Source organism: Ochlerotatus camptorhynchus, unplaced genomic scaffold (assembly GCF_037179485.1).
Source record: "Ochlerotatus camptorhynchus isolate MF236.1 unplaced genomic scaffold, CSIRO-AGI_Acam_v1.1 ptg000472l, whole genome shotgun sequence".
Lineage (NCBI taxonomy): Eukaryota > Metazoa > Arthropoda > Insecta > Diptera > Culicidae > Ochlerotatus > Ochlerotatus camptorhynchus.
The window spans coordinates 344090-370929 of record NW_027040958.1 but is presented as its reverse complement, the minus strand read 5'-3'; the positions used below and the strand labels follow the sequence as shown (position 1 = coordinate 370929).

Sequence of the window (26840 nt, the reverse complement as noted above, 5' to 3'; positions counted from 1 at the left end):
AAATAAGTTGTTGCCGGTTTGTTTTCATTGCCTTGGCATAACATCACATTGAATACTTGTTTTGTTATCAACAGGAAAAATGGATATCAAATTTAGTTTTCAGTTTTCTCTCACTGGTAGCAGAATTAGCTCTCAATGTGTTGACACCGGAAGAATTTTTTGCTATCAATTTTGATATTTTAACCGTTAAAGCAACCAAAACGACCGCAACCTGAGTAATCATTATCAGCGAAATCACAACATCAAATTGAGATTTCAATTTGATCTCATACTTTGCTCGGGTTACTATTCCAGTAAACATCCGTATTACTATGAAACTATATTTAGTAGCCAAACAGCCAGGAAGACTTCTATACGAACAAGTTTTGACGAAATGCAAAGGATGCATTCTTATAAATAACGAAATATTCGCCAAAATGGATTGCAAAATAGTTCATATCAAAACAAACTAATCTACGCTGCCGCTCATGGCTAAGCTGTGGACTTAGATCCAAGCTTTTCGTTGAATTTTTCACAATTACGTCGAAGTTCTACCGTAGACTCCCGCTAATCTGAACGACACTTCATTCATAGTAACCCTAAAAGCACCAGAAAAGCGTGTTTCTGGTAGCCTTATTTGCAGTTTTGTTTTGATTCTGCGTTCCGTTTCACAATGTTCCATATCGCTTTACTCCATTCCATGATCTGGATTAGAGATGGGCGATCCGCTCCCGAGCTGTTCTATAGACCCGATTCTCTAAAGTGAGCCGCAGAGGAACCGCAGCTCATCAGCTCACTATCTAAACCTAAACACAAGTCTAAACCATTCAATCCATCATTCATAGCGGAACTTTTCAAAAAAGAACTCATTACTCCACTTACGCATTGAATAGTCACCGCGTAAAACAAGACGCAAGCGTAATACACTATGTGCCTACTGATCTACAGCACCAATGCACAGTGGTACAGAATGCAGATTTAGGTGGAATGATATGTTTTGAGCCTGAAATTGAAACTTTAGACTAAAAGTCTCTTTTACAAAGTTGTTCCTTATAGTTAGGCCCTCATTTTTATGACAATGAATTCTAGGGTGGTTCCTATTATCATTAAAATCAAAAATCTAACTTTTTTGTTTGAATAAATTAAGGTATTCATTCTTCGGCAAAATTATAGCTGAGCTAATTTCAAGCAACTTTGTTTGAAAAAACTTTTTTGTATCTCTTAAATTGGCTGATTTAGAGCTATTTTCTTGAATTGAGTTAGGGTGACTCTTAAAAAAACAGTTTTTTTGCTCTATTTTTCTTATTTCGAATTTCTCAGCAAAGGTGTCTTAGGATAACTTTTAGATCTTAAGAAGGCGCAAATTTTTGCTACACAAAACTTGTCAATATCTTTCGCCGATCAAGAGTTATTGGCGTTTTTATACTAAAAATATGCACTTTTCAAATGTTAATATCTCTTGTTGGGGCAAACAAAAAAAAAGTTTTTTTGCAGCATTAGAAAGGGCGTATGTTATTCTCAATAACATGAAAAAATTGGAGGTATGTTATTTTTTAAACTCGTTTAAAATCAATTTGAATTTATTCATATTTTTTACTATATTTGAGTATATCTTTTTTTATTAGAAGAGATACAGGCAACAAATTCAGCTATAAAACATTCGTCTTAAAGAGTTTTAAAAGTCTCTAGAAGATGACTGTCATGATAAATTTCAAATAAAAAAGTGATTAGCCAGTGTGAAATTGTATGTATAGAGAGCATGAACAAGGACAACTTTTATGAAGGTACAAATCGGATTGATCATCTCTCTTTACCAAAGTGCCCCGTTGAGAAGGACGGTGAGGGGTATCCCCCCAACCCCCCTTAATGCTGGCGATTTATATCTTCATAAAAGTTGTTCTTGCTTGCTTACAATTTCACACTGCCGTACTCTAACGGAACTATCAACTCTATACTTCATCTCCTCATCTATCGTATAAACATTACCACTCTAGTCTGTTATTTGAAATTAGCATCTTCAACTATGTTAATCGTTGACTTCACGCAGAAGTAATATAAAACAAATTGTTGAAGTTTCAAATATTGTTTAATGTGCAGAAACTATATAAAAATGCGAAATAACGAATAGTTCAATAAATTTACCAAAAAATCTTGTCAAAATGTTTTGTCCATTTTAAAGCCATTTTGAAAAAAAACAAATATGAGATTCAAAATGGCTGAATTGTCTGATGGGCTGATTGCCCATAACACACAATTATGCAATGTTTTCTGCACATCAGAGGAAGTCGAGTTTATCCAATTCGTCATTTGCCGTGGAACTGCTCACTTCGAAAAAAAAAAATAGGATTATCCGGAACATTTGATATCCCATTGATATGTATGGCTGAAAAATACCAAGCACTTCTGATGGCACTGCAAAAGAGGTTCAGTTAGAATCATTAAGTTTAGTGGCTCTACTGTAATAGGCTTGGAACCGAGTTCCGATGACAACTTGTGTTTAATATGGACTGTTTCATCAAGATCAAAGTACATTACACACTTAGAAATAACTAATTTTACACGTGACGGAATTCATCTTTGACATAAGAGATGAGATGTAAGCAAACATGTCATGTAATATTAAGTGCTCCGAGACTGAAAAGTTCGTTGCTCGTCAAAAAGGACGTTTGATTGAACTATATTTCACGTCTGTTATGACTCAACTTTATGTCAAAATTGACGCTCGTATATGTCACTCTAAAAGCAGCTAAATTTACATGAATTTTTCTAAGTGTGTAGTATAGCTTTCATCTGCAACAAGTTTCATCAGATTTGGTTAAGAATTGGATTTTTAACATTCAAATCAAAACAGATGTGACATATATGACTATATAAGCGTGATTGTCTCTCATCCCAAAGGGCCTGGGTTCAATCTCACTCGGCGCCGCTGGGATTTTCTGAGACATAAAATCTCTGCTCACGCCTTCCTTCGGAAGCGAAGTAAACCCGTTGTTCCCGGTCCATGAGTTGATGGGTCGATAGGTAGGGTCCAAGTGTGGGAGCGTCGGTATCATTGGTACTCAGCAGGGTTCCGCATTTTCGAAACAAAGAAAAGAAAATGAACTCTCCGCAGAATCGGTTCATTTCGAGCAATATAATTTTCGTGTAAGTCATCGTGTTTCTTGTTATCGAGTCACGATGAACATTTCTCTTTTCAAACATGACTGGACTATCACTTGTTTCGTTCGTCAAGTGCTTCAGTGCATTTCATTTGAAACAAAGACTTGTTTCAATTGACTCAATGAATGACTCGAAAACTGATTCCTTCGTTTTTTTTTTCACTTTCACTTCCATTCGGGGCTTATTCGACTTGTCGTGACCTGACGACGCAGGCATCAAAATATAGTATCTGGATTTGATCCGGATAGTATCCGCACAATATCGGTTGCCGATAGGAATTATATGTAGTAATAATATTATATTAAACGAAAATTAAATTAACGATGCCATTCTGGAGTCCAAGATGGCAGCCATCGGGGTCAAGGAAAGTCTCAAATACCCTACAATATGGGTATTTTCGGAACGGGAACAACGCGTAGATGCCAAAAATCGATATCCGACGCTATGTTGGAATCCAATATGGTGGCCATCAGGATTCAGAAAGTGTCAACTATCCTACAATATGAGTGTTTTCGGAACTGGGATGCCGACAATCGATATTCGACGCCATTTTGGAATCCAATATGGTGGTCATCAAGTTCCATAAAACGTGTCAAATACCCTAAGATATGGGTATTTTCGGAACGGAGACAACGCGTGGCTGCCGAAAATCGATATCCGATGCTTTGTTGGACTCCAATATGGCGGCCATATCGATATCAGATACCACTTTGGAATCCAATGTGGCGGTCATCAGGGTTCAGAAAGTGTCAAATACCCTACAATATGGGTATTTTCGGAATGGGGACAACGTGTGAATGCCGAAAATCGATATCCAATGCCATTTTGGAATTCAATATGGCGGCCATCGGGCCACAAAAAGTGTCAAATACCCTAAGATCTGGGTATTTCGGAACGATGACAACGCGTAGATGCTGAAAATCGATATTCGATGCCATTGGTAGGCTATTTGACACTTCTTCTGAAATCGGAAGCCACCATCTTGAATTTCAAGATGGCGTCGAACATTGATTTCTTTCTTCTAGATGTCAGCCCGATTCCAAAAAAACCCACATTGATCGGTATTTGACAGTATTCCACAGTTTTTCTGAACCAAAGCCGACATCTTGGATTTAAAGACGGCGTGACATCAATATTCGGCATCTACGTCTCATCCCAATTCTGAAAATAACCATATTTCAGGATATTTGACACTTTTCCGCAAATCGGAAGTCACCGTCTTGGATTACAAAATGGCGTCGGATATCGATTTCCGGCTTCTAGACGTTACCCTGATTCTAAAAAAAACCGTTTGTATGGGTATTTAATAGAATTTACAACTTTTTCTTACACCGGAAGCCGCCATATTGGATTTTAAAATGGCGTCGGATTTCGATTTCCAGCCTCTAGACGCCATCCCGATTCCAAAAATACCTATATTGATGGGTATTTGACAGTATTTCCCACTTAATCTGAAATCGGAAACCGCCATCATGGATTTTGAAATGGCGTCGCATATCAATTTTCGATCTGTAGACTTCATACCGATTACAAAAATACCAATATTGATGTGTATTTGACTGTATTTCCACTTTTTCGTTAATCGGAAGCCACCATCTTCGATTTAAAAATGGCGTCGGATATCGATTTTCATCCTCTAGACGTCACCCCGATTCAAAAAATACCCATGTTGATGGGTAAACAGACCACCCGACAATGATAAATTTGGCATCCACGTGCACAGATCTATGCGCATACGCTTAAATGAACCGAGTGAACCAACAACAAAAGTCATACAAACTGCACGAATTTGGATCGAACAGCTTCGCTTCAATGCAAAAGTAAATTCATTTCCCAGCTAACAATTTTCGCAATGTAAACGCTTTACTCATTTCATTTATACAGCCTCAAGCTGTATTCAAATGTTATACGATATGAGGAAACCTTTACTCAACCTCTATAGAAGCAAATCTGGCGAACTTAGTCAGCTACTTATGGCTGTTGGGACAAGTTCTTATTCATATCTATTTACGCTTCTATACAGCTATTATCCTGCTGTTTACTTGTGTGTGAACTTGAATGGCGCTTACTCAACCTTTACCCGATTATCCAATAATCAATACACAGTTTTCTCTTGACGCCAGGTTAAATATTGCTTACGTTTTTTTTTTTTTTTTTTGTTGAAAGAATTTATCAAGTTTATTTTACTGCGAATCATATTCATCGAAATAATTTATAAGCACACCACCAAATGATTTACATTGTACCGGAACCTGAAATCGAACTCGAGACAATAACCGCATTGGCGAACCTTGATACTACCAACTTCGCTACGCCAACACTTTGAACTGACGTAAACAAATTTACATGACCTTCTACAACAAAATCGCTGAATAGAGGCTTTATAATAGTGTACATGAATCACTTTTCTCGACTAGTTAATTCAGCTTTGTAAAAGAGCAGAGTAAAAGCAGTAAAATTGCAAACGTCTAAAAATAAACCTAGCTGACTGTAAAAATGCTTCCAAAGTAGTGCTAGCACAGTTTATTAGCTGAGTACAGGTTGTTTAGTTGTTGAAGAAGCACTTTTGATGTTTATGTTTTTCTGCAAGAGTGGTTGGTTTTGTAGAAGCCAACAAATGAGTAATGTATTCACTTTCTTAGCTTTGTTTTGCAGCTAAAAGCTGAAAATTGATTAATATTTGCAAAGAAGTGACATTAGTGTTTATTGGCTGATGTTATTTAATGCGACTAACAAATTGAATAATGGTTGTGAAAAAGTTGAGTAAACGCTCTCCAAAACTATTTTGCTTGTAGCTGTATCTGCAGCTTTGTTTCAGCTACTTTACAGCACAACGCTGGAAAAGTTGGCTTATAAAACTGAAAATGTTACTTGGGTTGACAATGAAAGATAACTAGTCAAGCCAAAACAAACAGCATAAAAACTGATCGAAAGTGGTTCTGTTGATGTTGACGGGGATCTGCTCGAAGAGAAGACAGAGTGATGGTTGACAGCTTCATCGTCGCTTGACGATTTTCGTTTGAAAGTGATTTTGTAGGGCCCTGGTACTCAGTACGGAAAACAAGACCGACGGAAATCAAATCAAGGAAAAAAAGCACATAGGACCTTTTCTAAAATTAATCGAGATTTGAAATTTATGCGTTCTGTAAAAACTCATGGTCCCTCATAGGGCTATACCTAAAACAATGCTAACAATCATCGTCAACTTACCCTTCTCATCCTGGCACAGATCCTCGTTCGAGCCCTTGCGGCGGCCTTCGGTGGGACTGTGCGACGAGCGTTCGGTGCTGGCATCCGATTCACCGTCTCCGCCCGATCCGGCGCCGAACTTGGCTGACTTATCCGGCACCAGCAGCTGCTGTCCGGAGTAGATGAACGAGCTGGCCAACCGGTTCAGTTGGGTCAACTCCGACGGTGTGGTATCGTAGCGGGCTGCCAACGAGGTCAACGTATCCCGATCACCCACCGTATAGGACGTCGTCGGTATCGTCGGCATCGAGCGCTTCTTCTCGCCATCTGAAAGTGTAACCAAACACACACAGTTCAATTAGTGTTGGTAGAAAAAATCCAAGAACAACTAGCTTCTTCAAACAACAGGCTTCAAAAGCCACACGAACCACTCAACCATTGATGGTACTCGAAGGGTTTGAAATCGTCACAATCTAATCCGGCGTGGATGCCGTCAATCGACTGCTTATCAGTGAAGTAGACCAAATAATTGCCCGTCAGTAGTGGCAGTTCCCGGCTCCATAAAATGACAATCCGGAAACTTTCCTCCGTCGAACGGATTAGGCTCATTGTTTAGAATATAAGAGTGCACTTTTATTTTCTTGAGCAGCCGCGATCGAACTGAGAGCTTTGCGGATTTCGTCCTCAGCGAGCAGACGATACACGCCATATAGCAAAGCCCATCCGATCTCGAAGACCGGAGAGTATTAACTTGCACGTTCATATTAACCAACACAGTTCGAAAAAGTACACAGCAAAAAATAAATTTTAATATTACATCCAAGAGGATGCACTTCATGTCGAAAATCTCATGTAATTTTTACGGCCATAACAATAAATAAATGCAGCAAGAGCAGCGTAATGTCGGTTCATGCACTGTATTAATGATAATTTTGTCCTTTTTTTGGAAAGTAATATTACACCATATCGTGTCGAAAAGATTGAAGCATAGAGGAACTCTAAGACTAGAAGGTCCCGAAGAAACGTGCTCAACTTTTTGGCTCAGCTCTTGTACTATCTGCGGTCCTAAGCTAATGGATGCACCCCTCGAAACATAGGAAAATCCACGAACCCTTTTTTCTGTCAAACTTTCATAGCGAATCAAAAAAAAACATTGTGCAGTACTAGAATTTTGACTAGAATGGGATACGTTAATCGATTTGCAATAGGCTAGTCAAGTAGTGAGCCAATTTAAAATCGTTAGTTTCCATCATTGAAGTGCATCCACTTTGATGTGATATTAAAATTATTTTTTTTTTGCTGTGTAGTGAAAAACGATTTTTATTCGTTTCATTCTGAAGTACATGGCCAAGGAGAATAACTCAGAGCGAAAGTCACTTTTACTCAGAGGTATGGAGAAATTTCTAAAAACTGCAGGTAGTCAGCGCTTAGTTCCTGGTACCAAGCACAAGTGAAACATAATACAACCGTACAAAAGTTTTTACTGTGTACATAACAATCAGGAATGATGCATGCATGATCAGCAAAACTAAACCGAGGCACAGCACATGCTACTTGCGTCGGAATAGCAACGCGCGAAAAGTTCTGCAGTTTTTGATAATAATCGTCCAAAGCCGCGCAGTCTGCAGTGTTGTCATGAGCGATTCAGTTTCAAAACCGTCCGCAGGAACTTGACTAGCAAAGACATTGGGCATACGTTGCAGGAAATCCCCAAGTGTTTATTTTGTTAGTGTTTTTAGTTGCTGATAGGACGGCCCACAGGCAATGTTTTGGATTAATACTTATGGAAGGATGATCAAATTACGATTATTGTATCAAGTTAATTCATCAGTATTGAGATGAGCTAAGACGATTATCGCGTCACTTTTCAAATAGACCAATCTACTGATCGATTTGAAGGATCGATTATCTTCATCAACTCTCTCTTTCGTTAATAACCCAGCATCAAAAACAAATTTCAGATGTTCTTATCTGAATGAGGCTGCTGGGGTGAAAGGTAATCACGCTTACCACTACACCACCGGTGCCGCTGTAGAAAGATATCAAGTTGAAATTTGACAGCTCTTTAAATCTCTAAACACAAATCGGATTATCGTTAACAGGGATTAACAAACATGGACAACTTCCTTAGAATAGTTACTTTAAACCCTGAGTTAAATCACAAACAAACAGACACAATAGCATTCTTCGCACGCTCTAACAGTCAATTCAAATAAGGTTTTAGTTTGGAAAGGGCTCGAATTTGTCATGGTGGTGCCACTGAAGCGTTAAGCAAGCCACCACATTTCAAATTTATCAGCCATGCCAGTTTTTATTTTCTAGTCAATTTAGTTATCAGTTTTTGAAAATGATAAGGGAGCCAAGGTATTCCATTGGAGACATAAACCACCTACACACAAATAACAAAAATTGTAACAATAAAAATAATGTAATTTCAAATAGAAAGTTTCGCAAATTTAGTAGTTTCAACTAGAGGAATTTACGTATTCTCGGCAACCTAAGCAGCGACCTTCTTTCTATAGCCTTTTTCTCTAAGCAACGCACACATATGCAGTATTGGTTTGTTTACAATCTTTTGCTGCCAGCTGCTCTAACAATTTCAGTCGAAAGAATTGTCAAAAACTGTTTTGAAACGCTTTTACAAAGCTGCAATCTTCTCTAGTGAGAGCGAGTATTGTCGGCAACCAGTTTTTCTTCGGCAACCGTTCCATTTGAACTGCATGTAAATCTGCTGTTCTATTATCGGCAAATCGAAATCAGCTACAATTTTTTTTTTTTTTATGATTACTTTATTTGTACAGGCTCAATCGAATAAACTTTACAGAGCTGAGTTATCCTTTGCGTTATACATTATTACTGTCCTAAATTTAAAGTTAAAGGAACTGGACCGAGTACTCGCGGTTGTCTCGAGGTTAGTGGAGATTTACAATTTTTTGGATGGGAAAAGGGAAGAAGGAGGTTTGAAATGTGGTTTACGATACAACTATTTAATTAATCCTAAAGCATGAAATTATTTCTATTCATCTTGAAAACAAACATTGAAAAAAAAAACCCACACGTACAAAATACAAACTAAACACACGGTTAATCAAACTTACAATCTAAGGTTAATATCCTTAAAGTAAACATATATGAGTTTCATAAACTCCAGATCGCGTCTAGCCAAAATATCCCGAACTGGAACATTAGGTTGTCTACCTCGAGCCCGAAGGGAATCATAAAAATGTGATCTGACTCCACGATACTCCGCACAAGACCAAAGGATGTGATCAGCGTCCTGGTAACCTTGTCCACATTCACAGAGATTGCTGTCTCCCAACCCCACACGGAACAAGTGAGCGTTTAGACAATAGTGATTGGACATGAGACGAGACATCACGCGTATGAAGTCTCGACTCAAGTCCAACCCTTTGAACCATGCAAACTTCGACACCTTAGGGATAATTGAATGTAGCCATCGTCCCAAGCTCCCTTCACTCCATTGATGTTGCCAGCTAACGAGCGACTGCTGACGATAAATAGAGAAAAATTCACTATAGGCGATCTGTCGATCATAAATGTCGCCTTCCATAGCGCCCACCTTCGCAAGTGAATCCGCCTTCTCATTGCCCAAAATTGAGCAATGCGAAGGGACCCACGCGAAGGTGATGATGAAAGAGCGCACGGATAAAGTACTAAGCAGTTCTCGTATTTTCAAGAGAAAATACGAGAAGTGCTTTACCGCTAATGGAACGGATAGCCTCGACAGAACTGAGACTATCCGTAAAAATAAAGTAGTGGTCTGGAAGAAGTGAAGCAATAGTTTCCAAAGTGTAGTGAATTGCTGCCAGTTCAGCCACATACACAGAACAAGGAGCTTCAAGTTTTCGAGAGGCGCTATGAAATTCATTAACTACACCAAAACCAGCGGACTCCTCTATTAGAGATCCATCTGTGAAAAACGTTCTTGCAGAATCAACATGGCCAAACTTTGCAGCGTATAATGACGGAGCAATCATAGGACGATGATGCTCTGGAATTCCGCGGATTTCCTGCGTCATAGATAATTCAAAATTCACTGAATTGCCGAAATCGGAGAAGACTACACGATTGGGAATATTTCTTGAAGGGCTGACATCCTGTGTTAAATATAGGTAGTACAAAGTCATAAAACATGTTTGAGGATTTAGCTCCAGAAGCTTCTCAAAATTTTCGATCACCAGTGGGTTCATTACTTCGCAACGGGTGAGGAGCCTAAGAGATAACTCTGAAAAACGGACGGATAGTGGCAACATGCCCGCCAGCACTTCGAGACTCATAGTATGAGTCGAGTGCATGCATCCTAACGCGATACGAAGACAACGATACTGGATCCGTTCCAGCTTGATGATGTGCGTTTTAGCTGCCGACTGGAAGCAAAAACTACCGTACTCTAAAACCGATAAAATCGTTGTCCGGTACAACGTCAGAAGATCTTGTGGATGGGCTCCCCACCCCGTTCCGGTAATTGTTCGGAGAAAATTGATCCTTTGTTGGCATTTTCGTCTCAGATACTCAATGTGGGATCTCCAGGTGCATTTGGAATCGAACCAGACCCCGAGATATTTAAAAGACATGGAATGAGTGATCGGTTTACCCAAAAGTTGAAGCTTCGGTTGTGCTGGGCTATGCTTCCTAGAAAAAACGACCAACTCAGTTTTCTCCGTGGAGAATTCGATACCCAGCTGAATAGCCCAAGTAGACAAATTGTCCAAGGTATCCTGTAAGGGTCCTTGCAGGTCAACCTCTTTTGGCCCTGTGATAGACACTACGCCGTCATCTGCAAGTTGTCTCAACGTGCAATTGTCATTAAAACAATTGTCAATTTCTCTAACGTAGAAATTGTACAAAAGGGGGCTTAAACATGAGCCTTGGGGGAGACCCATGTAGCTAAATCGAAAAGCTGTAGAGTTTCCATGAGAAAAGCTCATATGTTTTTCTGACAGCAAATTGTACAAAAAATTATTCATTAATGGAGACAATCCACAAGCGTGGAGTTTCTCTGAAAGAACTTCAACGGATACTGAATCAAAAGCCCCCTTGATATCCAAGAACACAGAAGCCATTTGCTCTTTCTTAGCAAAAGCTAACTGAATTTCCGAGGAAAGCAACGCGAGACAGTCGTTCGTTCCCTTACCCCTACGGAAACCAAATTGAGTATCTGAAAGAAGGTGGTTCGTCTCAACCCATTTGTCGAGGCGAAAAAGGATCATTTTCTCCATCAATTTCCGAATACACGACAGCATCGCGATGGGCCGATACGAATTGTGATCCGACGCGGGTTTATCAGGCTTTTTAATGGCTATCACCCTCACTCGTCTCCAATCGTCGGGAACAATATTGAGCTCCAAGAGCTGATTGTACAAGTTCAACATGCGCCTCTTAGCGACGTCTGGGAGGTTTTTCAGCAAGTTGAACTTGATTCTATCATATCCCGGGGCTGAATTGCCACACGAAAGGAGAGCGAGTGAAAGTTCCACCATTGAAAAAGGCTGACTGATTTCGTCTACCGAATTCGCGGTTTCGCGAGGAATCAACTGCGACGGCACGGAATCCGGACACACTTTTTGCGCGAATTTAAGAATCCATTGATCCGAGCATTCCTCGCTTTCGTTGTTAGTAGACCGGTTACGCATTCTTCGCGCCGTACTCCAAAGCGTATTCATAGACGTTTCGCGCGACAATCCGTCTACAAACTGCCGCCAGTAACCCCGTTTTTTGGCCTTGATGAGGCTCTTGAGTTCGCGTTCAAGAGATGTGTATGCGTCGAAATGCTCGCGTGTTCCGCGTTTCCGAAAAAGTTTAAACGCGTCGGACTTTTTACGGTAAACCTCCGTGCATTGTTGATCACACCAGAGCGATGGTGTTTTCTTACGGATTGACGATCGCGGCACCGGTCGTGTTTGAGCTTGAAGTGCGCTGTCGACGATGAGATTAGATAGGAAATTATATTCCTCCAACGGCGGAAGCTCTTCCACTGCCGATACTGTATCGTCTATCGCGGATTGGAACTTAGTCCAATCGATGTTACGGGTTAGATCATACGCGACGTTAACGGATTCTGACGAGTTGAACCCACTGGCAATCGAAATTTTGATCGGCAGATGATCACTACCGTGCGGATGGCTACAATTTGTAGTGCGTGTGTTGCATTTCAATAAAACCTTACTAAATTGCTTTTTCTCAGTGGTAAAAATATAGTCAAATTGAAGCTGAAAGCATAAAGAATCGTTTGCAGGCATTCAGCGAAGTGTTTTCGTAAGAAAATCCAGTGAAAATAGCGTTTCAATTTGTGTTGCCGAAAATAGTCTGTCATGCCGAAGCCGTCATTTCCCTACGAAAATATTCAAATGAAAAGTTATTGTTTTGTTTTGAAAGTTTTTCTTGCACTCTCGACTCGTACTTTTAAAAGTGCATTCCTTTGAAACAAAAGTGGTACAACTGTCAAAAATACCTCTTCATAGAGATGTTTTTGGCAGCACTGGACCTCAATTTGGCGTTAAATTTGAGTTGACGTCAAAAGTCGTATGAAGGAGGAATGATTTTGGCTTGCATTGGAGTTTTTTAAGTGCGGTAGGTTTATTAAAATACGAAACCATAATTGATGATGATGAATCTCTCCACAGATCTTTTGACTTTCAACTCAGACGACGACGGTTTTGAGCAACCATCTACTAGCCCTGTTGGTCTTGGGAATTGCACAATTTAGCATTTATGGGCGATTGGAGCTACCTGTATGCAACTTATAGATTTATATAAGTATGTACACACTTAGAAATAACTACTTTTGCACGAGACGAAATCCATATGGGACGTAAATCATAGAACGTAAACAAACATTTCATGTTAAATTAACATCAGCAAGTCGCGAAGAGAACGTTTAAATGAATTGATTTTCACGTTTCTTTTAACTGATTCTTATGTCAAAAGGCCCGCTTACATGTGTCGGTCTCAGGGAACCAACATTTACATGACTTTTTAGTAGTGCGTAGGGATAGCTAAATAGCCAAAACAGGTGCCAGTTGCAGGATTAAGCATCCCATCAGCTGCAGTGGAAACATCATCGAAGAACTCCGACGCCACAGCAGCGACATCTTTGGGAACCAGCTAGACATAACATATTTATAGCACATACAAACAGACATAACTCCTAGAAGGAAATTCTTCAAAAATATCGTCAAGCGTATTTTGCATGCACACTAGCACCCTCTATCATCCATCTACCAAGCATTGATTTGAAATCGGAGCATCCCTCGTTCAAACATTTTTTTTTTCACTAGTTGCTTTTCCCTCGATCTGTCAACACACCAGCTACATACGTTGAATAAATGTTCATATATATAATACTAGAAATGCGGTTGAAATAAGAACACCACATTTCTTGACTTGTGCTTTACAAAATTCATTATATTTTATAGGAATAAATGATTTCAATTCGATGCCTAGACATATCAAACGTTCAGCAACACTTACGGAATTTAAAAGACACTGCAATTCACACGTTAAATCTGTCGTTTGAACAGTTATCCAGTAATTATTTATGAATTGACATATTATGTATCTTGACGAAGTTATCTATAACGGATTATTTAATTTGGATAGCTGTCAAAACGACTTTTTAATTTTATTGTAGCACTGCAAAAACTATTTCTGTTCGCCACGATGGTGAAGATGGATTTTTAATATTTGATTTAATAGTAGTAGATTTAAAAAAAAAAAAAAAGTAGTCTACAAAGGTTTGAGCCTCGCGCGCGTATTACGGATATAGAGGACTGAATTTAAAAGTTTGATTTAAAAACTGCTATTTTGAAGCTTATTTGGAAGATACCTTGAGTTAGTAGTAAGTTTTCTGGCAAATGTCGGGGGTTCGTGAGCATTCCTGACATTGCTGAAAATTATTATAGCGGGGTTGCTAGTGTAATAGGATGTTTTGTTGATTGTTCATTAACTCTTGATTGCATGTAATACTTATGAATATTTTAGGTGGACAAAAAGACGTACTGAGAGGTGGACGTCTAAGCTTTTCCACATTTATATCGCTGTGAAGAAACTGTAAACTCTAGAGAGATTTTATATCTGTAACTGTAACCAGTTTGATTTTGTTTGCTAACCTGGTTAAAATGTCATATTTAATTATCTTAAAGATAAATCGTCCAGCTCAACCCTTTGTAGGGGTAAGAGGTGGGACCATCATTAGCATCATAAAAACAAAACAGAACAAGTCAGTGATTAAGCTCAGATGTATTTTAGAAATTTATTTTGTTTGTTTAGCGTATTTTTCTTATGCTAGAAACACGTTTTTAAAGGAGTGCCGTTTCTACACAGCAAAAAAAAATATCACATCCAAGAAGATGCACTTCAATCATGTCGAAAATCTCTTGTTATGTTTATAGCAATAACAATGTAAAATGCGGTAAAAGCAGCGTAATGTCGGTTCACTACATTAATGATAATTTTGTCCTTTTTGGCAAGTAATATTACACCATATTTTCGACACGATTGAAGTGCATCCACTTTGATGTGATATTAAAATTAGTTTTTTGCTGTGTACCACCGCTCATCTCTTTGATGCGTACACGGTAAGAAAAAAATACTCACAATTAAGTTAAAAAAAACTCACCGTTGGGTTCTATCATTTGAGGTCTACCGTTGAGTGAATCAGAAAAGCGGCGATGTGTCAAATTTACTTATCTATAGAGTCATAATATGTGCACTCAAATTTAAGTTAATTTTCTGTTAATCATCGTTTAGCTCAAAACGTAGTATTTTTCATTATTGATTGAATTAGTACTGTCCGTAGTTGTTTAAAATGTACATGTTAGTAAATTGTATTGCGTAAAGTAATTTACGAAGAATATCCTGAAATATTTATCGATACATTCCATTTAACTAAAACACGCTGCGATTCAAAGTAAAAAAGAACTCAATTTTCAGTTAATAGTACTCAACCGTTATGTTTTCACCGTTGGGTACTTTTAACTTAATTTTGGATGAAAATCATAGAAACCTGCACTGCCATCGACGCTGTCATTTGTTTGTGCTTCATCGCCTCCGTTCCTGCTCAATTAGTCCTCGCATTAGTCTTCGTTAGTGTTTGGTACATATCCCGCATAAACATAAGAAACGTCTAACCACCAATTCAGGATATCATCCCAACTCTATGCAGTATGGTCGTACCATCTATGATATCGTTTGTGTATGGTATCCGTAGAGGGTAGTGACAAAATAAGTTGCAACGAAAACCGGTTGCATGCTGGTACGTTGGGTATTTTTCACCTATTCCATTCGATTGATCGTTAGGTAATTTTTACTCAATGGTTTCTCAATCAGGATTACTTAAAATTGAGTTTCCTTGTTTAACTTAATTTTACCTAGCCCCACTTAAGCCACGTGTTGAGTGAAAGTAACTTAATTTTGGGTACTCTTTTCTTACCGTGTTGGTCGATAGGTAGGGTCCAGGTGTGGGAGCTGCCTTCCTGGCACGTCGGTAGCATTGGTGCTCAGCACGGAAAACAAGATCGACGGAAAAAACAAACCAAGGGAAAAAAGGCAACTTGTTCATGAGTGAATTTTTCCTATGACATTTTAATTTTCTGTGACCAATAATATGACATTGAGGCTTACTATTATTTTAAAGGTGAAACAATAAAGATTGAGGGAGCCTTAAAAGCTTACTAATTTGAAAAAGCAACGATCGTTTGTTCATGCTTTGTGTAATGAAACCACATAACGTCCGGATCATCTAAAGTTACGCATCTCAAACTTATATTAGGTATATATAGGAATTTCCATCGCTTCGTTGAAATTTATGCCCGGAATTCAGCTGCTTGAGTGCTAATTCTTGACAATATAGCTAAATCACCAAGGCCAGGGTCTTCCCTATAGAGAATGTACAAACATGTCCATAAAATCTTAATTCATCATTCAATTAGTTGGAAACTTTTTGAATACTTCCTGAACAACCTACAGTCTTGAAAGAATACTTGAATTTTGAAACAGTTGGAGATCCTCAGAAATGATCAACCTGGAGTTTAGGAAAAATATCTGGAAAACATTACTAATATCTTCGTCTATATGGAGATCTTTTGATATTTCCTGTTGTCTAGGAAGGATGTATGTCTCAAAGAATATCCAGTAACTTATGAAACGTTTCCTGAACATCTAAAAAACTCCCTTAAGTTTTGAAAAATTTCCTCAACTTCTACGAAGCTCCCTGAATTTATTCCAAATTCCATATTTACGAAGATCCCTGAACATCTTTGCACTCGTGAAAAGACACCTAAGGCATCTACAAATATTCTTGAACATATAAAAAGTTCCTTAAAATTTAACAAAGTTCCCAAAACCTCTAAGAAGTTCATGGAGCTTTTTTGAAGATCTTACACTTATATGAACTTTTACGAAACTCATCAAAATGCTCCGAAATTCGCAAAACTTCTGCAAAGTTTGCTGTACTTCCATGTTTCTCGTTGATTTTCCACGAAGTCCCACGAACGAAATGTCTTGAATTTGTACGTAATTTTCACAACTATTCCAAATCCATGAGGCTTCAAAAAAGTGCCCATAAATTATATAGAGGTTCCAGATCAATAATGAGCTTCTCTGAAATAAAATAATGTTCCCTTAACGAAGCTCCTCAAACTTAATTCAATTTTCTACTTTTACGCAGTTTTCAGAAGATTTCCAAGCTTCTTGTTACTACGATTTTTTCTGAAGATCTATGAAGTTACCAGAATCCAAGTTTCCTCAATTTCTACTGTGTTCCCTGAGCGTCTTATATGTTTTTAAAGTTTTACGAAGTTTGCAGAAGTTAATGAAAATCCCCTGGGCTCATGGTTAATTTGTAGAACCTGAAGACGTCTTATTATGCCAACGATTAAGAATCGATATAATATAGTTTCTGAAATTTGTTTCTTCTAGTCCCGAACATAAGAAAAGTAGTCAACATAAAGGACTTTAATAAAATATTTGTTTGTGGTTCAATCTTATTAATCACTGTTAAATAGTGACACTGAACTTGAACAGCTTGACAAAATACTGGTGGGTCAAAAAAAAAACACCGAAAATTCTGGGCGGAGTCTAGATAACACTGGCCCCCTTTGAACCCTCATTAGCTACGCCAAATTTACGTGTTGTAAAAAAAATGCATGAACGAGGGGTTGCAAATCAATGCTTGGGAATGAATTTCGGTATTTTAAAGATAATTCGATAAATTTAACTATTTTTTTGGGTAATTTTAAATAAAATGAACTTTGCCACGGGTTATTTCCGAAATGTTTGATGATATTCTGTGAGAAATTCTGCTAATTTCTTTGATACGCTTTTATGAAAGTGGGAAGTTTTAAGAAATTGTTTTTGGAATAGTAGATTGTTAGCGCTATGGAACAATATTGCATTGACCATTTTATCAAAAACCCAGCATCTTGAATCCTCCATTTTTAAAATCTTCCACCATCTTGAATCCACCATTTTAAAGATCAAACACCAACTTGGAATTGAATTTGTCATTACAACTGTAATAAAATTTCTTTCAAAAAGATTTGACATTTTATCAACAATCCACCATCATGAATCCACTACATATTTTGAAAATCTACTACCATTTCGAAAAAAAAATTACCGTCTTGGGACTGATTGTCATTGCTATTACAATTATTTTGCATTCTGAAGGAATAACCATTTTATAAAAGCCCGGTCAGTGTTCACTCGGCTGTCGACAAAAGCAGGCCACTCTCGATGTGTGCTACGCGATCGTCTGTTTACTCGGCAGCAGCCATTGTGTGGTCCTCCTCATTGTTCTTCATCAGCAGTTCTTTCGGTCGATGCGTCGTCGACTTTGGAAAGCAACCGTTTCGTGATGAGTGTGTGAGTGCTGACCACGTTTTGCGTCCATTGCTGCAATGGATGCGCTCTGACCCTCGTTGGCGTACAACAATTTGCCATACAATGAAACTACTGGAAGCGACTCCAGTTCTGATGGAGGAGGCTTTTTGGATGGCAGAAGATAAAGTGTTTATTGTGTTGTACCTTTTGACTATAGCTTTAAGATGTATTGTATAGTGACCATGAATCCTCGGCTCTGTTAAGTTAATTCGGTTGAGCCTTATCAAATAAATTAATATACAAAAAAAAAAAATAAAAGCCCGGTCATATTTAATCTACCATTTGGAAAATCATCAACCATCTGGAATCCACAATTTTGAAGTTAAGTCACCATTTAGGATTAGACATTGTCACCAGGCATGGAAACTCATTTACATTCATTTCATGCATTCATTTACATTCATTTGCCTCTAACTTTCCACAAAATGATGAATAGAGCTTTAGTAGGTTTTGTTATTAGCTACAACTTTTGCCCATAACTCAAATCTGTATCTATTATGTATTACGAATTAGAGCGGGCAGAGCTCGTGACTGTTTTTCAGTGAATGTAAAATACATTCACTGAAAAACAGTAGTGGATTCTGTTTGCTCCGATTTGTCATGCATAAGAGATACGGATTTGAGTTATTAACAAAAGTTGTAGCTAATAACAAAACCTTCAAAAGTTCAATACATCAATTTGCGGAGTTCTGTTGTTGAAAAAAGTTAGGAGTAAATGAATGTAAATGAATGCACGAAATTAATCCAAATGATTTTCCATGAGTCATTGTCACCATTCAACAAAATTGCATTGATCTTTTTGTCAAAAACCCACCATTTTGAATGCTCCATTTTGAAAGTCATTTATCATCTAAAAGCCATCGTCTTAAAAATCAAGCGTCATCTAGAAATTGATTTTGTCATTGCAATTGCAATAACATTTCATTAAAAAAAATTGAACATTCTATCAACAATCCACCATCTTGAATCATTTATTTTATAAATAATTAACCAACTTGAAATTGAAATTGTCATTGAAATCACAAAAAAACAATTGCGTTCAGATACATCGACCAAATCATAAAAAAGAGCAACCATCTTGAATCCACCATATTTAAATCATACACCATCAAAAATCCACCATTATGAAAATCCATCCACATTAGATCACTCCAGATTTGATCTACAACGCCACGATTTTGGAAATGATAATGTCATTGCTATAGCAGATTATTATCACTATACAACATTGCATTGAAACATTTATCAAAAAACCACAATCTTGAATGCTCCATTTTTAAAATCATTCACCATTTTGAATCCACCATTTTGTTAATCAACCACCATCTTGAAATTTAAAAGTATCATTGCAATTGAAAAAACTTCAACAGCTATCTTGAATCATGCAGTTATAATATAATCAATATTGTATTCACAATGATCAGGGTTGCTGCCACTCACTTGCTATAAAAAATTGTGTTTCGGAATTATGAAATCCTTAGATGTTATAATGGTTATTAGTACTTGAAGGTTAAATAAGAGGTCGTGAAGTATGTGTTAGACACATGAAACCTGTCAATATTGCTTTCAGTGCGTCACAATTAGCGATTTCACGATTCGTAAGCGCTCACTCTGAGTGAACGCTCACGAATAATATCGCTGATTGTGACAATCTGAAAGCGAAATTGACAGGTTTTGTGAGTCAAACACATATTTGCCTGCTATCTTGGATTCACTGTCTTGCATATCAATCGCCATTTTGGCATTGAAATTGTTATTTCAAAAGTGGAATTCCCATAACTTTTCGCAAATATTGCATGTAGGAAGATTGGCCAAAATTCAGTCTTCCATAGCAGAATTTCGTAAAAATTGAAAGTTTTTTTTTTCTGATTGCAAAATATTAGACTCGTATTTTTTTATGTTGACATTAGAGTGACCATTTCCGTAAAAAAAAATTTAAATGTTTTTTTTTCAAATTCATAATTTTTGAACCACTGAGTAATAGTCGTATATCAAATGAAAGATTATTACAAATAAATTTAGTCTAGTCTAGTCTAGTCTACATGAAAGATTATTACAAATAAATGTTATGAAAAACATAATGATAAAATGTATTTCATGAAATTGGTATTCTGCATTGAAAAACATTGATTTTTTTTTCCTTTGGTTTGTTTTCCGTCGATCTTGTTTTCCGTGCTGAGCACCAATGCTACCGACGCCAGGGAGGCAGCCTGGACCCTACCTATCGACCCATCAACTCATGAACCGGGGACCAACGACTTTACATCCCTTCCGAAGGAAGGCGTGATCAGAGATGTTATGCCTCACAACATCCCGGCGGTGCCTGGGATTGAACCCAGGCCTGCTGGGGTAAGAGGTAAACACGCTTACCACTACACCACCGGCGCCGCTAAAAAAACATTGATTGTATTTGTTTTTTATGGTATTCATGGTTTGTAGACAGAGGACGCAATATGTTTTATATTTTATCTTGAAAATTTTGGCTTTTAACACAACATATAAAAAAAATCAACGATGTGTGTGTGTATTTTTTAAGTTGTATTTTTTTGAAGTTATCAAGTTTTGCCAATACTCCTATGCGACTAGACTCGGTTTTGTAAGACGCAGCTAGGAACTAAATATTTTATTTATTCAACCACCATCTTTGACATTTCTTTAACCATACAGACTGTTTAAAGTGACTTAATCCTATTCTTAAAAACTGGTCTACTTATATTAAAATCAAAAACATCACACACATCATTAACCAGTCGGCAACACCTATCGAGAGGATTGTTATAACCGTAAGCAGTACGATGTCCGGGAGGCCACAGAAAGTAATAGTTGCGGAGACGGCGAGCTGGAGTGTGAAAATTGATGTTCCACTGCAGTCAATATGATTACTAATCATGTCAAATATAAACATCCTCTGGAGAAAGACTCGTCGATTTGTTAGTGTTTGCAGTCCAATAAGCGCACATCTATGCTCGCACGGAGGTAAGCTATCTGGATTTGTCCATGGCAGACGTCGTAATGCAAACTTTATAAATTGTTTCTGGATTCTCTCGATGCGCAGAACATGAACAGCATGATATGGAGCCCAAATTTGTACTCCATATTCAAGAACACTGCGGACCATAGAGCAGTACACGTCGTCGAAGTTTTCAGTATTGCGGTGCAAAAATCCTAGCATGGAGTTGGCCTTTGCAACTGTCATGGATATGTGCTCGTTAAACCGTAGTTTGCTGTCCAAGATGAGCCCAAGATCCTTAATGGCATTAACCCTTTCCAGCGGCGATTGACTCATAGAGTAATCAAAAATGATCGGAGACTGAGAGCGGGTAAGGGTAATCACTTTGCATTTGGCAGCATTGGCTTGCATTCCATTCATCTGACACCAGGATGACAATCGTTCTATATCAGCTTGTAGTGCGCAACAATCCACGATCGATTTGATCTCACGGTACAGCTTAAGATCATCCGCATATAGCAACTTACAGGAACTTAGCATATCACACACGTCGTTAATAAACTGAACGAAAATGAGAGGTCCTAGGTGACTCCCTGGTGGAACCCCCGATGGTATATGGAATACCTCGGATCTGGAATCACGTACCTTAACGAAAGTCTTCCTGGATGATAAGTATGATTTCAACCAACAAACGATCCACGGTGGAAGACCAAGGCGATTTAGCTTCATAATGGCTAGGTCGTGAGGGACTTTGTCAAAAGCCTTAGAGAAGTTGATGTAAATGGAGGCCACTTGCTGACGCTTCTCGATGCTACCTATAAGAGTGTTTGGGTAAGTTATCAAGTTAGAGACTGTCGAGCGCTTTTTTCATAAATCCATGCTGAAACTCTGAGATTATGGGTTGAACATCTGGATACAACTTCTCATGCAGAAAACTTTCGAGAACTTTGTCCAAGCAGTTCAGGATCGAGATAGGTCGGTAGTTTTCCACTTTGTGCATGTTACCGGACTTGAAGATTGGTGTAATTGAGGCGAGCTTCCAGGCATCCGGAAAAACGCCATCCTTAAGCGATCGATTGAAAATAGACATAACGGGAGTGGCCAACGGTGCTGCACAGTTCTTGACGAAAGACGGTGGAATACGGTCCGGGCCTGGACCTTTCGATGGATCGACTGAGCAAAGGGCTTTGAGAATAGCGTCTTGACTGAAGATGAGCTGTGCAGGTGAATGTTGTATCCTGGTAGCTGATCAATGTATTGCTGCGGTGGAGGAGTTTGATCGCGTTCGAAAACACTTCGGAAAAAGTCAGCGAAAAGGTCAGTAGAAGTGGTGTCGGTGGTGGAGCTACTACTACCGTAGGTGACGTCCACGGGCATACCAGCTGATCTTTTCCGAGAGTTGATAAAAGACCAGAACGACGATGGATTTTTCTTGAAACCCCTCTGGAGGTTGTCGACGTACTCACGAAAGCGAGCTTCCTGCAAACTATTATACTCTGATTCTACTAGCTGCACCGTATACTTTTTTTTTTTTTTCTTTATTTTAGAGATTTTTAGCCTGAGGCTAGTTCATCTCTTGCACCGTATACTTGTTTGCTGCGGTCCGGGAACGAAAGTAACGTTTTCGAGCTTTACACAGATTACGCAATTGCGGATTCCACCAAGGTTGTTGGAATTGCAAACAAGATTTTCGTGTCTTCACCGGAACAGTATCTTGGATTACTTTATAGATGTTGTCGTAGAATACGGAGACGGCGGCATCAATGGTGGGTTGGTCAAGTATTTGTACCCAATCCAAGGCCGGAATCCTCGTGTTAACAACATCGAAATCACATTGTGCAAAATTATACTCACTGTTGGCTGCTGGGTACGGGAGCGGATGATATCTCGAACGGGAGTCAACTTTTAGAACCAACGGCTTGTGGCGACAATAAACTTTCATAATTGCATCGTGTTCACCAGATCGTTGATTTGCTTCAATCCAGCAGACAGTATGGACTCCACTACAGCCAGTTCCTGTTCTGATGAAGCATTGAGAGGCAGAAATCTTCTGACGTCCTCATCGAAGTCCCAAGCTAGACTTGGCAGATTGTAATCGCCCACAACTATGGTTGTATCGTGAGGGTTCGCCATACCAAGGAGCTGTTGTACTCAGACAGCGTGTTTGGTGTAAATGTCGGGCTGACTGTTTGGTCGAATATAGATGCAGCATAGGAAGATCGACTTGAACAGCAATTTGTTCGAGGCTCTCAACGCCCACAAGATGCACAGCCTACAACGGTGCCGGTGGTGTAGTGGTAAGCTTGATTACCTCTCATCCCAGCAGGGTTCAATCCCAGTCGGCGCCGCCGGGATGTTCTGAGGCATAACATCTCTGATCACGCCTTCCTTCGGATGGGAAGTAAAGCCGTTGGTCCCCGGTTCATGAGTTGATGGGTCGATAGGTAGGGTTCAGGTGTGGGAGCTGCCTTCCTGGCACGTCGGTAGCATTGGTGCTCAGCACGGAAAACAAGATCGACGGAACAAACCAAAGGAAAAAAAAAAGATGCACAGCCTTACACTTCAGCTCGGATTTCACGGCAATTAAGACGCCACCGCCACGTCGCAGTGCGCTGGTGCGAGAATTCCGGTCACAGCGGTAGATTGTGTAGTTGCTTGCGAGTCCAGCATTCGAAATGTCGGTATGAAGCCATGTTTCAGTGAATACCACCATGTCGAAATCACAAGAAAGCAGCGAATGGAGTAGAGCGTTAGTTTTTGTCCTCAAGCCTCGGACATTTTGATAATATACGGTCCAATCTGTGTGAATGTTGGCAGGGTCACAAGAGGCTAGGTTAGGCGAGGTGCTTGGTTCAGCTGACTCTAGGCGTTGCTCATTGGACCATAATCTATGTGCAGTACCGGTATCCAAAAATTCTGCGTTCTTCTTTCATCTTCAACGGCCAAGACGAAGGATCCATCGCTTTTGTCTTCATTTTGAGATTGACTCCAACCTTGAATGAAACGAAGGACAGTGCTGACAAAAGCCGTCCTCTGGGTTTCAGGGATTTGGGAACAACTTCATCCGTATTCAAACAATCTTTGGCAGGTTTCTTGACGTCTGCCTTCGATACATCTGGTGATATTTTTGTTACATACATCCAGAACTTGTCGTCGGATCTACTCATTGGGGCTGATGTCACGTTGAGAGTTGATTGGCCTGTGCCACGTAAAACTTTGTTTGGCTGATCGGATGCCGATGATTCGTCGTCACGGGGTCTCTTTGGCGTTTTTGGATTACCAAACGTGAACATTCGAGGAGGAAGAGGAGATAGCACTGCTGGAGAGAGCTTGTTGAATGCACCCTGGATCTCCTGCCTGATTTCGGCAATTAGGCTATCTTTTATCTCACTCTTGATCTTCTCAATTATTTTTTGGAACGTGTCGTTGAGTTCGATCGCAGCCGCGTTCGTTGATGTTGATGTCATTGATGTTCGTTAAAGCGAGCGTTACCCATGATGTCGCAGCATCCTTTACACATCCAGAAAATATCATCATACAAAGATAATGGAAGTTAAACCACATTCAGAAATAACATGGGAGGCTTTCAGGAGACTACCCAGATAACAATTTGATGCTTAACAAGTGTTGTTCAATCGATTTTATTTAAGACTTAGTTTGAAGAATTGATGTACATATACCACGGTAAACTTTTTTCAGCTTTTAAACATCTAAATCTGGTGATTTTAATTAGCCAAAATCTTAACAGGTATATAAATTATAAGCTTTTTAAGGCATTAAATAACAGTATTTTCCAATCCTTGTTCAGCATTCTAGTTTTATTTAAAAAAAAAATAATGGAAGACCACTTTATATCTTATATATTTTTATGGAACTGCAACAAGGTAAGCGTGATTGCCTCTCACCCCAGCAGGCCTGGGTTCAATCCCAGTCGGCGCCGCCGGGATGTTCTGAGGCATAATCTCTCTGATCACGCCTTCCTTCGGATGGGAAGTAAAGCCGTTGGTCCCCGGTTCATGAGTTGATGAGTCGATAGGTAGGGTTCAGGTGTGGGAGCTACCTCCCTGGCGTCGGTAGCATTGGTGCTCAGCACGGAAAACAAGATCGACGAAAAACAAACCAAGGGAAAAAAAACAAGGTGCTGACGAATTGGATTTACATATTTATATTGTTATTATAAGTCTAAAAATTACCTTTGCATTTCGGGAGTAGAACCAGCAGTCACTGATTCACAGGCTTCATACCTACTGGACCACTCAATCATATGTGTGGCAAAATGTATGATCATTAACTTGAAACACGTCAAATTTAAGTTGAATAACAGCAACCGGAGGAGTATTATACAGCAATGCAGAATTGTAAACAACAACTGGTGACAGTAAAACATTCCTCTCATTTTCAAGTGTAGTTAACACAATGTGGACACAAGTGCGCGATTTATGTCGATGCTCATGTGGAAGCTATTTAAGTGCCATAATTGAGTTATATTTTTGAATTCTGTCTGAAAATTCAGTGCAATATAGCAGTCAAAACACAAAAATATAAATGTTAATACTTCCGACGTCGTCGCAACCCACTTGTAGCTGGAGTTATTCCTAAAAAGCTCCTCTACCTTGTGTCTACTGCTGCCGCTGCTTGGGATTTGAAAGGTAGGCAGGGAGTTTAGAAAAACTAAAATGCCGGAAATGCAACGAGTGACACTGACTCCAATTAACAAATCAGACTATCAAAATATTTGTAATGCATTGTTGATTTGTGCAGTAGTGTTATGCTATAATAAGGCTTGTTCAATCTTTAAATCAGCTAACTTATTGAGTTTGAATTATGGGGATACAATTAGCTACATGCACTACACAGATAAAAATTCTGAATTTTAATAGTGATGTAAATATTCATTCACGTAAACTTGTATTTCATTTCACGCAACCAGGCAACTTGTAGACAATGTTGTTTACAAAGATGGGCTTTTGTATACAACATTTGCTACATTGCATGAAATGTCTCAGATCTTTACATGTATAATGTAAACTTATATGATACGTGACGCTCCATTTTTGAGCATAGTACTAAACAGAAATTTACATTACTTTTTCGAACTGTGTACTAATCAACTATATATTCGGCCAGCTATTAATCAGCTTTGTACACCTTAAATCAACCAATAATCAGTTTCTGTTCTAACTGTTAAGCTTGAATTGTTACTTGGTTAGCAGCTATGCAGAGGAGAATAGAAAAGAGATGATAACAAGAGAATACAAGGGAACCAGAAGGGAAGAAAAGGATGAAAGAATGGAAGTAAAGGCTGCCACCAGATGAATCAATAGGAATTCAAAACGAAATGGGTGAGAATTTTTTCATTAAAATCGACTAAATGCAGTTGAAAAAATTACAAAACTATATACGTTCCAGATTTGGAAATGATTATTTTTGTTGTCTACAAACCATGAAAATCATAAAAATGTACAACCAATGTTTTAAAATGCAAAATCCCATGACCAAAAACCATTGTTTTTTTTCCTGAAAAGTATTTTAATTACCTTTCATTTGATATTTGAATCCTAGAAATTGGTCCAGTGGTTCAAAAGCTATGCATTTGTGAAAAAAAGGTTTTTTTTTAAGAAATTGATTGTTTGGACCACCCTAACATGGAAATGGTACCCTA

At 38.7% G+C, this 26840-nt stretch overlaps 1 protein-coding gene across 14 annotated transcripts in view; it reads right to left on the bottom strand.

Annotated features, from left to right (window-relative positions):
* Positions 1 to 26840, bottom strand: part of mtd (mustard) — a 509755-nt gene that overhangs the window by 176370 nt on the left and 306545 nt on the right. For all 14 annotated transcript variants that reach the window (XM_065235336.1, XM_065235328.1, XM_065235325.1 and 11 more), the window contains one exon: positions 6349 to 6654. In XM_065235336.1, the coding sequence (XP_065091408.1) occupies positions 6349 to 6654 (306 nt within the window). The remainder of the gene's footprint in view (positions 1 to 6348; positions 6655 to 26840) is intronic.